General features: G+C 39.4%; 1 protein-coding gene across 1 annotated transcript in view; it reads left to right on the top strand.

The window, feature by feature from the left end:
* The window catches only part of LOC147883789 (phosphatidate cytidylyltransferase 2-like), a 46,108-nt gene extending 43,015 nt beyond the window's left edge, over window positions 1-3,093 (top strand). The window contains exons 8-11 of the mRNA XM_087398098.1: window positions 1,573-1,701; window positions 1,797-1,853; window positions 2,485-2,568; window positions 2,916-3,093. Coding sequence (XP_087254224.1) covers window positions 1,573-1,701; window positions 1,797-1,853; window positions 2,485-2,568; window positions 2,916-3,005 — 360 coding nt within the window. The 3' untranslated portion in view covers window positions 3,006-3,093. The remainder of the gene's footprint in view (window positions 1-1,572; window positions 1,702-1,796; window positions 1,854-2,484; window positions 2,569-2,915) is intronic.
* Window positions 3,094-14,674: the final 11,581 nt, after the last annotated feature.

Raw genomic sequence — 14,674 nt, 5'->3', positions numbered from 1 at the left:
GAGGGGAGGAGTGGAGCGGGGAAGTGGGGGCGAGCGGAGCGTGGAGAGGGGGAGGAGCGGAGCGACGGGCGGAGGGGGAGGAGAGGGGGCGGAGGGCCGCGCGGGGGCGGCAGTGAGGGAGGAGGTGGAGGGGAGGGCCGCGCAGCGCGAGGGGGGGGTAGACGGAAGTGGAGGAGGGGAGGGAGTTCGCAGGAGCTGTTGCAACCAACAAAAAATTATGTCACAGGAGCGTAGCATCCTAGATAACATCTTCACTTTTTGGGAGGCAGTGGACTGGTCCAAGGAGTCGTCGCAGCTTCTCACCATTCTTCTTTTGGATTTCGAGAAGGCATATGATAGAGTGGAGTGGTCCTTCTTGGAGGGTACCATGCGTAAACTTGGCTTCTCAGAGATATGGGTCAGAGGGGTTTCAGCTCTTTATGTGGGCAGCTCCAGCCAGGTGATTATTGGGGGGCACACAGGAGAGGCCTTCCCTCTTCCCCGCTTAGTGGGACCGGGCTTTCCGTGTGTTTTCCTCCTTGTAGCAGATTGCCCTAGGCACTTAGGCTGACGGGGATGAGGCTTTTGATCTGGCAGGAGGAGGAGGTCCTAAACTCCAAGTTTGCAGATGATACAACTCTCTATGTGGACGGCTCAGTATCCAGTCTAGAGAGCATCAGAGGAGCCCTGTCCATTTATTGCGAGGCTTCCGGAGCTCGCATAAATTGGACCAAATTTGTTGGTTTCTTCACAGGCTCGGAGGATATGCAGGAGATTGGGGAGCTGATTTTGACTTTCGGTGAATCCCAAGAGGGGAGACGGCGAGGTGCCTAGGCTGCCAGGTTGGCATTGACATCTTGGCAGAGTAGCAGTTCAGCCCAGTCCTAGAGAGTGTCGCGTAAGCTATTTTACTGGAGCTCCACCAAACTTTTGCATGTCGAGCAATGGTGGTTAACTAGGTCATCCTTGCCACGGCGTGGTATATTGCCTCTTATAGAAGGAGATTAGATTCTTGCATCCTTCAATTAAAAGGTATGACTGCTTAATAGAAGTCTTTTTCTTCTTCTTCTTTTTTGGGAGGGGGGGCGGGTGTTTGAGTGCTTATACTATTGCTTGGATGGTCTCCAAATTTATGCTCTCTATTGCTAGGTCTGTAAGGGCCAAGCTTGCCCTCCCTTCACTTTACTTCCAATAACTAGTAAAGATTTAGTGCATTGATCTATGCACATTTGTTCGATTACCGTAGTCAACATAATTCTATGCTGAGAAGGGAGCGGGGATGTCATAGCATGCTAATTTCATGGCATGCATGGCTAGTTAAAGCATTTTGTTTGCTCATCATAAACTGGAGACTATTTGCTCTTTGTTTGTCTGTATATTGGGTACTTTGCAAATAAAGCTGAGCTATCATCAATTTATAGATTATAAGAGTCTTAGAAAAGCACCTGAAACTTGTCTTCATTCTGTTGAAGGATTTGCAAAAGTGTTCACTGAAGTCCCTTTTTCATTTTCACAATTTTTTTGTCGCCTTTCATACTATGGTATGGTCCTTTTCATGAACTAATAAACTGCTTAACAACTCCTGTTTTGCAGTTTCCATGGCAAGAATTGAACATTTTACCAGTACAAAAGCATGCATTGGCATATGGCCTATTTGCATCCATCATTGCTCCATTTGGAGGATTCTTTGCCAGTGGGTTTAAACGTGCATTCAAAATCAAGGTCTCTGGTTCCTGTGAGCATGTTCGACAGTTAAGTTCTGATGTAGGCTTGAACAGGGTAGTACTGATGGGTTTGGGACTGCATGTGGTCTGCAGGACTTTGGTGATAGCATTCCTGGACATGGAGGAATCACAGACCGTATGGACTGCCAGGTAATGCTGAGAGTTCAGTGGAACATGAAATTCATATAGTTTGAATGGGAATTCAATCCTTTCATCTAGTCTATAGATTTGAAATTAGGTATTTTAATCCTGTCTGTATACTGACCACTAGGATATGAATTGAATTGGAGCTTATGTAGGTCTATTTCAAAGGTTCAGATGTCTTATCTTTGGTTGTTTCAGAACTGCAAACCACAGAGAATCTTTGTTTCTATGTTGTAGGAAAGAGAAAGGATTTGTTCAGCTTGCACCCTCGATTACTCAGAGGAAAACAAAAATAAACCTTTATGATTCATTCCTTGTGGTTTCTCTGCATACTGTATCTACAGAACGGTCACTATGGGCAAGTCCAGACAATGTCCCGTTCATCTGTAATCTTCATGATTTGATTCGTTCATCATCATGATTTTGCATCACAAGAAATTAATGATGATTTAGGAGTGTAAACAATTTCTTTGAAGCGAATGATACTTAAGAATTATTACTCTGCCTCTCCTGCTGCTGTTGCTCCTCCTTTTTCAGCAACTTTTGAACAATATAGTTTCAGTAGTTTGGTTACTATGTCATTAATGTGTCATGGTAGCCTCTGAATTCACCTTGAGCTGGTTGGGTTATTTTGCAGATGGTTATGGCTGTTTTTTCATATATTTATTACCAGTCATTCATTGCTTCCCTCAACATAAGTGTGGCAGGTGTTCTAGACCAGGTATGGTTAGTAACAAATGAAAGGTCCTCAAGGGTCCTGGGACTGGAAGATAGCAGAAATGTGTATGACGTGCTTTGTCAGTTGTGAATATGTGTGCACATACCACGTTTGTTTATGCATGGCTGAATGAATCTGAGATGGCAAATATACAAGAAAATGATGATCATACCATGAATATATGCTGAATTTCATGAAACACATTATCTGGTGCATTTGCCGTTTTATCCCGAGTTGCTGTTTTGTTGTGTTTGCTTTTGCTGCATGTTCACTTATATAAGTGTTATATATATACATGCATAGATTTTCATGTCCACTTATTTTGACCTATCATGGACATGGAATGACAGGTTCTGAAAACACTTAGCTTGGAGCAGCAAGCAGACCTTTATAAGGAGTTGGGAGAGGTGTTGCAGAGGAGAGGCCATGTTTTTGCCTAGTCTTTGTACATACAAATGGTTTCATGGTCAGAAAAAGAAGTTAGACCATATAAAGACCTTTTTGAGCCTTATCCAAAACTTGTGACTGTACCATCATGTATCAATATATCTACTGTCTGATCCCATTTTTTGAGGGCCATGGGGTCAAGGGTAATGTGGGGGGCTGAAGTGGGGCTCGATGGGCCTGTAAAGAGTCCACTCAATATTCTTTGAGACAGGCTTTGGTAATTACAGACCTTTACTTCAGTTTTTCAAGGACGTACACTATTGGTTTGGCTGGACATACACTAAGTTTGTTCAGCTGTTGAAGTCTTTGCCCATGGATGCAGGGCATGGCGCTTCAGGAAGAGTTGTTTTGAATGTCTCTACACAAACAAGAGGTTTTCTGCTCATAAAAATTTGTATATAGTGGTGGAGTTTGGCATCACCACCTTTTTATCAAGATAGAGGAACTCTGTGTATTGATCATGGACATAGCTTATGGTTGTCAGGACGTAAGTTTGATGGCTTGGAGCAGGGTTCTTCAAATACTAAGTACAGCCTTTTAGGAAGATGCATCATTGAATTAGATTAGTATTGTTACGGAACAAGGTGAGTGGACTGGGTACGAGTAAGAATTTGTTATGGTGGAGTCGAGTGTTCTTTGTGGTCATTGGGTTGACATCAATATGTCTCACCTTTTGGATGAATTTTGATTGAGGCATGGACCTTGAAGTTCTTAGTATTGCTTATTCTTGGTACATTAGTAGGTGTGAATATGCTTGCCCTTTCATTGGGGAGATTTCCGTTTCTCTCTGAGTAATCACATAGACATGAGTTTTCATCAATGTTTCATGGCTTATATTGGAATAGAATACACACAATAAGATGTGCCTTTGCTATAGGTAGACATCGCCAAAGCATTTGATACTGTACAATGGGACTTTAGATCTCAAACCATGCAGTGCTTGGGCTTAGGGGATAAAAATGCAGCATGTTATGTACTGGTTATACTTAGATAGTAAAGATGCCTGCATCCTATCCGAAGACAGTTTTGATTACTAGTTTTTGTATCAATCAATGAGACAAGGATGCCAACTTAGTGCGCTACTATATGCAATAGCTACACATTTGATGCTTCAGTATATAGACTACCTTGTGGATACTAATGCCTTGCATGGATTGGACATATATGGCAGAAAGCCTATGCTTGCACAAGCTTATGCAGATGATTCCTTTTTCACACCCAAAAATACTGTTCAGCAGGCTCTTTCCAACTCATGGGTGCCCTATCCTTGTATGGTTTGGTTCTATCTTGTAGGTAAATTTTCAAGAATCAAAGCTTCTGCCTTTACATGCTAAAGACTGGCATTCTTCTCTATGGCTTGGGGAAATTGTATTGCCCAATTAGCTTGTTCGGCATCGGGGTTATCCTTTGCGCTGGTTGGTAACTCATCGGCAACGAATTGTTTGGGTGCTCAAAAAGCTTAAAAAGAAGCTGTAATATTGGAAGCTGGCCACTAGGACACTACATGTTTGTCTCCGAATTGTGCAATCCATTTTGGTTGCTGACATACAGTTATTTCAACCTCTGCTGATGTTTACCAAGAAGCATATTCAATCCTTTATGTCCACTATTATGGAAACTTTTTGGTGCCCCAAGTATGGTTGTAAGAGAATTATATTACTTTCTATGGAGCACCTCTGCTCGCCAAAAATGCATGGTGGTCTAAATATCTTAAATATTCACATTCACGTTTTAGCACATAAGGGAAAGATGATGCTAGAATTTCTATATGGTAATCAACCATGGACTGCTATGATGCACCATTTGATTTCATAAAACTACACTGTCACGTGCATTCAAGGGAATCCCTTAGCATCCCCACTACAACTGTGGATGGAATGCTAGAGTCTACTTTTCCAACACTTTTTTGCATTTTTTGGGCACTTTTAAGCACTTTTGGAGCATGCTCATGATAGCACATAGATACGATCACGTAGAGGAATTCATGAATTTAGGAGATTTTTAGCGCTTTTAGAGTATGCTCATGATCACACAAAGACACGACTGCACAAAGACCCATATTTTATGTCAAAAACTAGACTATCACGTGCGTTTAAGGGTATATTAGAAATCCCTTAGCACCCCAACAGTGGCCAAACAATCTACTCTTGACTTTTAAATTTATTATCCCATACTATACCACAAAATCTCATTCTACTACAAAAAAATTATTGTAATAGTCGAAGCAGATTCACCATTTAGCTGAGGGTTCTAAGCTATACTATTAATCAAACATAAACAACATAAATTAAACTATAAGAATATGTTGTTCCAACCATCGGGCTAGTTCAATCATGTGGTGATGGCACCTAAAAACATAAATTAAACTATTAATTAATTTATAATATTTTGCTCCAACCATTAAGTTTAACTAGCAGGCTAGTTTAAAGCTGCCCCATGGGTTAGTGGCATGCTAAGGACATAAATCAAACTATTTAAAACACAGCTATTTCAACCATCGGGTTGGTTGGAAAGGCAATTTACGCAAGCTAAGAACATTCATTAAGCTGTAACAAAACAAAGCACATAAAAATAAACTTTTAGGCACATGAAGAACGTTAATTAAACTATATTTTTCACAATACATGTGAAATATATTGTTGTTTATGTTGAGTAGGTGAATGATGCCACCAAGACATGTATGGCTTGTCAATATGGCCCTTGCTTATATGGCTTGTCAATATGGCCCTTGCTTATATGGCTTGTCAATAGGGAAAAAGGTATGGCCCTTGCCCTTAAAGGGGACCCCTCAAGAGCTATATTGACTTTGGCCCTATGCTGAATAATGCCACGAGGACATGTATGGCTTGTCAATATGGCCCTTGCTTATATGGCTTGTCAATAGGGAAAAAGGTATGGCCCTTGCCCTTAAAGGGGACCCCTCAAGAGCTATATTGACTTTGGCTATGCAAAACATAGCACATGATGCAAAATATATGTGAAGTATACATACATGTGGTTTGGTGTAGCAAAACGTGTGCAATTAACAATGAGCATTTCTTCTTTAAACCTCCTTTGACTATATCAATTCTCCTTGTCAATTCTACTTCAATAATTGGATATGTCAAAGTCTATCCGATGATGCTATTTTCCTACAATTTTGGATATGTTTGAAAGTCTTTTTTATTCCTTGAAGACATTGTGGAACATATCCAACACATGAAAGAAAATAGCATATGTGTCTAGACATCGAAAGGAATTTTAGACATTCCCAACTCATGAGCCTTCTACTTGCGACAGCCATCGCTATACTGGATTTGTTTGCTATTTATTTTTGTTCCAACCACAGGGCTGGTTTAGGATAATCATTTGGCTAGTTTAGGACAATCATTCAAAATATTTAGGACTCCAGCCAACTTGTGTTTGTACATCACACACACACACACACACACACACACACACACACACACACACATATATATATATTTATATATTTTTTTGAAATATGAATTATTTCTACTGTAAAAAATATGGTGGAGATTCAATAATAATTAAATTGTTACAAAAGAATAATTTCAACCATCCAACTAGTTTAGGACACTCACATGAGCTCCAAGACAATGCAGCTTATTGCAATGACATTTACTAACCTGTGTTTTGTCAAGCATGTGTATGAGGTGTGTCTAGAGAGAGAAAATGGGGAAATTTCTCTAGACAAAAGTGCATCTAGAGAGAGAGTACATCTAGAGAAAGAAAGTGAGAAAAGTGAGGAAGTTTTGATACTACCACGCCTCATCGCTCTTTGAGTGTAGATATGAGACATTGCACAAGTTGGTGGTTGACTTGCGTCATGTTGTATCCTTGTCCAAGTGATGCCTGTTCCAAGTCTTGTAACCTTGTCCCAAGTGATTGAGTCATGATATAACATATGTCCCAAGGCATGCATCCTTGTTCCAAGTGATTGAGTCATGACATGACCTATGACCCAAGTCTTGTAAGCATGAAGCAAGTAAAACATGCCTTCACCTGCTACAAACCTCTTGTGAAGCTTTAAAGGGAACCCGCCGACACCCCATGACATTCCATGAAAGGAAGAAATGCCTGAAAAAATGTAGTGAAAGAGGACAGAGTGAAACCTACAGAAAGCCAAAGTGAACAAACTCCTCCAAAAGAGTCTACGAAGGCTGATATTTCTTCACTCTAGAACCGTTCACTAGGGCTGGGAGCACCATACCATTCAAAGTGGCCAAATACACACCGCCACTAGGTAGAAGTTTGGAGATGAAGTAAGGTCCAATCCACTTGCTCACAAATTTAGGTTTATGCTTCAAAAACTTGATGGAATACAAGAGAACCAAATCATCCACTTTAAACTCACAAGATGACGATGGAGGTTCCTGTCATGCATGCCCATTTTCTATTTTTGCCAAACTTCTTGTGCAAGGATGGCCTCTCGTCGGTGCTCTTCTAAGGCTTCAAGATCCCACCCGTTTGAGGGTGTAGGCCTCTAAGTTTTCATCCATCTCAGCAATGACCCTAGTAGTCTTCATATGAAATTCATAAGGCATAACCACCTCGAGTCCGTAAACCAATTGAAATGGTGAATATCCAGTGCTGGCCTTATATGCGGTCCTGTAAGCAAAAAGAGTTGTGGGGAGCAAAATATCCCAATCCTCCAGAGAATTAAGACACAATCGTGTCATGATATGACACATGGTCTTATTGGAGCTCTCAACAGAGCCATTGGCATGAGGGTAATATGAACTAGATGTCTTGTGAATTATTTGCATTTGGGTGGTGATGTTAGCAATGACATCATTTAGGAAGTGGGTGCCTCGATCGCTCATCAATTCTACAGGACATCCAAACCTGAGATGATTTAACCATAAAGAAAAGTAGCTACCATGGTGCATGCCTTTGCAGCCTTGGCCTCAACCCATTTGGTGCCATAGTCTATGGCAATCAAGGCATACTCGTTCCCTCTTTGAGTGGCGGAGAGATGGGTCTAACAAATTCCAAACCCCATTTATAGAAAGGGGTCACAGGGCTGAATGACTTTGGGGAAGGCACTCACGTCGGGTACGCTTGGGACTAGCTCGTTGACATGAGTGACAACGGCGCACATGAGCATAGAAGTCTTGGAACAATTTGGCCACCACAATCCTGCTCACATTATCTTTCAAGCAGTGGCCTCCGGGGCCATATGACCACCCCCCATGCTTGAGGGAGGCTCATCAAGAATGGCATGTGTTCATGAGGGAGCATGCACCGCCGAAGGATATGGTCGTTACCTACCTTGTACAATTGTCCAGCAATCAATTTGAAGGAGGCAGCTTGAATGATATGTTTTCTCTTTTGGGCTAGGGTTAGCCTTTTAGGAAACTCACCCATGGACAAAAAATGAACAAAGTTTTCATACCATGGTGGAATGGAGTCCACTGCAAACAAGCAATCATCCTTTTGCACTATCACTTCGAAGAGGCTCATATCTGACAATTCATCCTCCACCCCTCTTGGTGCTTCACCTAAAGAGATCCCTAACAAATGATCTATAGGTTGGTGCAAATGTCTTGCCTCACTACAATGTCAAAGTCACATTCTTAAAAAAGAAGTATCCACTTGCTTAACCTACCCCCAAGTGTGGGTTTGTTCAGCAAATACTTGAGAGCTTGATGTCACCTTTTTACTTCACATTGTTTCTCTCTCTGCAAACATTGTAAATGTGTCTTCTCTGAGGTTGCCATTTCAATAGTGTGCCATTTCTTTCCTCACCCCTCAATATACTCTTTGTGCATTGACTAAGCTTTTTAGTTGTCCTATCTCATAGCCTCTGTCTACGTCTCTTGCAAGCCATAATGAGCTGCATATTGCCACAACAACTCTTGAACTAGTAGAACAAAGACCAACTAGCTTGTGAAGTGAGCAAAAAAAGGAAGATGATGAGTCCAACTTACTTGAATAAACGAGGAAGATAATACTATACAATAGTGTACGCTAGAAAAGGAGGTACACTGCAATGTAGCATGATGTAGGGAGACGTGACTTTTCGTGTATTGTACTTAAGATTTTCCACATCAAGAAGCATGAAATTTTGAAAGTTTATGTGGGATATAAAATTCTAGTCATTGTATTCTCTCCTCTGGTGATACACGTCAATAAATTGGACATACCATTTTTTGCCAAATCAAGTGCAATGTGGCCTGAAATATTAAAAGAACAAATAGGCCAAAAGGTATGCTAGCATGTTTCATGGTGTGGATTATGAAATTCAATGACCTTTGACATGCATATGGGTCTTATAACAAGGAAGTTCATGGAAAAGAAGCAATGCAAAATGATAAATAGTATTAGATTTATTCAAATATCTCACATATACACGAATTAAATGTGTTTTAATTCTTCCATTCTAGGGTGAATAAAGACACCAATGTGGCTAAAGTTGAATGTTTTAAGACCACCATGCACTAGTTCCATTACTGTGGATTCCAGTCCTTCAATCCTATTTTGTTTTCAAAAAATCCACAAAAAGTTATGGAGCGTGCCTCAAATAGGTGTACGTAACTTCAGCACAATAGTGGATGCCCTTAAACCATACCAAATGTTGTCAAATAGGTTTGTCCTTTGGTTGAGGGGAAGTTGAAGTAGTGCACTTTTGAATGATTACATGGTGGCATGTATATGTAGAATAAAATTTTTATGTTTTTGAATAAATTTTTGTATCCTATACTGTTTAGGATGCATGCAACATAGCAGTTGAAATGATTTGACAAGCTCATTCAAAATGTTAATTCCATATTGTTTCAGTCTCATATACAAGTTTGGAATGTGTTATTTTTTGGTGACCAAGTTACCTATATGCAATATATTCATTGAACTTCACAAAAATTGGCTACACCAATCATGCATTGGCCCATGTCCATGCCTCTTGTATCCTTATTTCTTCATCCAATAAAACTAATTGGAGTTCTTTCAATGTTGGCACTTGCTTGTAAATTTTAATGTTGTGCACTAAATTCTCAAATCCTTCCCCAAGCCCATTGACGAGATGACACGCATAATTTCGTCAAACTTCATAGTCTCTTCTATCGTGGCTGCAAGTTATGTGGTGATGTGTTTGACTTTTAGTACATTGCTATGTTGGAATCTTTGATTGATTTGATTTCTCAACGGTAGAATCCTAGAAGTATTCTTTTACTCATATAAAGGTGCAAAGACATACCATGCTTCTTTTGATTTTTTCATAATAATTAGACGTAAGCACATAACATATTGTACATTTTGGTTCATTAAATGATATGCATTTTTATCCTTCTTATCCCATTTAGATTGTACTTGTGCAATAGCTTGTGTTAGTGGATTACCAACTAGTCTTGATAATGCACCATCAACACATTTCCATCTATCATGCTATATAAGAAGGGTTTCCATTTTGTATTTTTGAGTACCATAATTTAAGTTTTCTAGATTTGTTGAAGTCTCAATGTGATGTTGCTTTTGGTTGACATGATTTGGGTGTCGAATGGTCCCAATACGTTAAAAAGTAACGATTTTGAATAATTATATCCAAAGGTTTATGAAAGTTCTTAGAATTATGTTGACAATGTTACTTTTGACTTATTAAAGTTGTTGGTAAAGACAGAATTATGATTAAAATTGATTAAGATATAGCCAAAACTACAAAAAATAATATCTATAATTGAGGTCAAAATATGTGACAATAGTCATGCAAAAAAGTGGTCAAAAGCATATAGAAATGATGTTGAAAGATAGTACTTGTTGTATGTAAAACTATAGTTTAGATGGCACTTGAATCAAATAGATATTGACCAAGATATGAGGCACTTAAAATAGGTGTTTTTAGGCTTTCAAAAGTACACTTAGCTAAGGCATCCAAGTGTCCCTGTAACTAAAGTCATAAGAGTAGGTGTCCCAATCAGTCTATGAGATTCATGCCTTTGCATATTTGGTTCTCCACACTAACCTAGAGTCTCAAACTAGCATCAAATAAATCATAAATATTGCATGCAAAGCAAAAATGATGGTGGGATTTATCTACATGTGCATGTGTATACTAGTGAGGCAGTATGCTTGTGAAGCACATACCAAATGTGGCACAAGGTGTCATGTGTTGGATATACAAAGTATGCTTGTTAGGTATTGTGTGTGACTCTCTCTCTCTCTCTCTCTCTCTCTCTCTCTCTCTCTCTCTCTCTTTCTCTCTCTCTCTAAAATTTGGATAGGGCTCTCATAGCTCTCCCTCATAGAATAGGATAGTAGAGTAGCTAACTCTCTTTGGAATCTTTCACAAGAAGTAACAAAATGAAAACTCATTGTCACACTTGGCCTTTGACCAAAGTGTTGCATGAAATGCATGAAAGGGTCACATGTCCTCCACAAAGAATGAGTGGAGTGGGGGTAGTATCCCACTACAACCCAATTGTTTCAAGGCATTCATAGAGCCATGTCTACTTCTCTAGGAACTAGTGCAATGAGTATAGTAGCAAGATCTATATTACACAATGCCACATGTTTAATTGGAACCATCAACAATGGATTGCATGATGCCATGAGTCATGTAATAGGAAAGGATGCAGTGAAAATAGTAACAAGGTGTAGCATGCATAGCACCATATGTCCTCTAAGAACTAGTGTGTGGTTACACTAGCGAGACGTAGACTACAAGTGCCATGTGTCCAATTAAAATGTCATTGTCCAATTGAAAATAGCATAGTGCATTGCATGGTGACATGTTTTATGTAGTAGGAACCAAATGGCAATAGTGACAAGCTATAGTCTACGTAGAGCCACATATCCTCCACAAAGAACCCTATCCATGGCAAATAGCACAATGAGGCCTACAAAGTGCCATGTGTTTTGCACTAGGAATCAACACAATGGCGTAGAATACTATAGCAACCTTCATATGGCATGTTAACTCTAATTATGTTAGCATCAAGTGTAGTTAGGGAGCCTATATAGGGATTGTGGCTGGTGAGTTTGGGAAGGTTTAAAAATTGGGACCACCAATGCGATGTTAATTGTGAAATATCATCCACAAAAAAACTTATGATGAATGGACTATTACATGTGATTGTGATCTTGCTGATGATTTTATTATCCCATGCACCATCACTTGTTGCAATGTGCCTACCAAAGAGTTCTACAATTGGTTACACACAATAGTGCTTCGACCCATCAATAATATGTGAGTCATTCATTTATGTATATTAAGGAAGAAACGGCATGCAAAGGTACTTCCATAGTCTTCTTTTATTCTTTGAAAGTGTGCATATGCAACTCCATCTTGCTCTATACATCTTAATAAGATGTTTAATACTCGATGATTGAATATACTCTATGAAAATTGTATTTTTATAATAAATTGGATATACCCTTGTGACTTTCTCATGTTGCATGCATTGTGTGAGTTTAGTTCTTGGTTGTGACTATTTGATATTCATGATGATAGTGATGATGTTGGTACTTCTTTTTTGTAGTACTGATTGCATTGGTACTTCTTTTAGAAAATAGTGATTGTTTATGAAAGAGAAGAGATAACATGTAAGAAAGCATATAGAAAGTGAACTACCATTAATGATGCATGGAATGAAGCGATTGCATCCTTCCAAGTCCTTACTCATCCATGTACTAATAGTTTTCTAGTGATTGCATGGAATGATGCATAAGATTGTTGAGAACCTCTAGTAGTTTGATTTCTCCAACAATTCTTTTTAGATAGAACAAAGTAATATATTCCATTCAAAATTAGCATTGCAGCAGAGGTGGGAGTCCTTGAAAGGCAAAAGACTCACACACACAAACACAATACCCCAAACAAAATTGCTTGAGCTTGCCAAAAGGCAAGAAACCTGATTCTTTCTAGAGTGTGCCTAATTTTTGGCCCCATGCCAAACCTTGAGATGAGGAAGCCTTTAAGTAACTCAAACCATCAAAACCTACTTGGAGGGAACAAGGCACTTGCACTAAAGTCCTGAGACGAGAGAGCCATTTAGAAACTCAAACCATCAAACCTCGTATAGGACAAAAAAGGGGAAGGGGGGCAAACCAAACACAAAAAAGAAGGGGGATTTGTAGAAGAGCTAAATACTAATGAAGCCTTCCCCAAAAACCACCCAATGTGATGATGGGAGTAGCATGCCCTCTATTGTCACAAACTAAGAGGGGTTGATTGGATAGAGTGCAAGAGCTACTTCAAGGTAACCAAGCAGATCAACCACTCGATGCACTAGGGTTGAGCCAAACAAGGAGATCAAGGGGGAGGGGGTGTTAAGGAGGAAGCTCAAGCACCATCTCAATTGGAAGGAGAAGCTAAGTAGTGCAATAGAGCAAGCTTAGGATAGGGAGCGGTGGGAGTGAGAGCAACATGATAGGTAGGTCCAACAACTTCTAAACAGTCCTTTCTAGTTATGGTCCATGTTCCAAGAAAAGATTGAGCTAATATGCACCATAATAAACCATATAATTTAATAATATGTTGAGGATACTCCCATTTTACTAGAAATTGAATATACCTTATGATTATTAACATTATGTACATGCTTGTAACTAATGTGAGTTTGGCTACATAGAGATTTCATTGATGTTTTCATGTTTGCATCAATGCATCATCCAATAATATCATATTTGGTCCCAAATAGCATGAGAATAATGTCACGATGTTGGTAACTTGAAAAAATAACCAATAGATTGGATAATATTACCACCAATAGTGTATTTATTTATTAAAACAATAATAAGCCTATTATGAATAGTAAAAGGCATATTATTGGTAGTAGTAGACATACTTTCAATGATAGTAGTCCTATTGTCAGAAGTAATATGTCCACTATTGGTGGTAATACTTCCTATCTCTCGCTCAATTTTTCATACAAAATGCTTGCAAGAGCCACAAAATAAGTGCTTTTCATTTGATATGATAGTAGCATAGTTCCTATACCTAGTGTGCAGGGTAAGGTGGACCATTGTTGAGCCATGAGAATCTAAGAGGGAGAGTGTGAGAGAGTGAGTGTTCTTTGTTCTCGCAAAAGTGGTGGAATGCTCTGATATCTGGCAGCTTGCCACAACTACAAGATGATGAATGCCATTGTGAACATGGAGTGTGTTGAGAGTTGTGGTGCCATGAGCACATGTAGAGCAAAGGTATGAGTAAAGGGCAAGCTGCCACATGGCATGGAGGAGATATCCCACATGTGAGCAAGCAAATGGATGTAAGTATCCTCACCTATAAAAGCGAGATTCATTTGAAGTAATATCAATCAAGCACTTTGCACTATCTCAAGATTCTCTTTATGAGTCCAAGCTAATCTATCTTGGAACCTAATTGACTTGAGGTACATGTCATGAGCACTCTCTTCATCATGTCTCCACATAGGTTCCATCCACCTTAGAGTGCTCCATAGATCTTGAGGAACACATGTTTTGTCATGGTATCAGAGCTTAGGTCTAGTCTCCTAGATTAGTTGTAGGCATGTCTTAGGAGCTCATGTTTTTTCTCCTAGGTTAGTTTTAGTATTAGATTGAGAACAAATTTCTATCCCTTGAGAGAGAAATTTTCTGTCCATCCATTTCATGAGAGATTCATTGTGAGCTTGAGTGTTCATTGAGAGCTTTGAGATTTTGTGAGAATCCTTTGTGAGAGAGAGTGTGTTCATTTTGGGAGAAA

Source organism: Dipteris shenzhenensis, chromosome 27 (genome assembly GCF_047967505.1).
Source record: "Dipteris shenzhenensis isolate YYH24624 ecotype China chromosome 27, Dip_SZ_1.0, whole genome shotgun sequence".
Classification (NCBI taxonomy): domain Eukaryota; kingdom Viridiplantae; phylum Streptophyta; class Polypodiopsida; order Gleicheniales; family Dipteridaceae; genus Dipteris; species Dipteris shenzhenensis.
The sequence above is the reverse complement of the archived record's forward strand: the minus strand, read 5'-3'. Positions and strand labels throughout refer to the sequence as shown.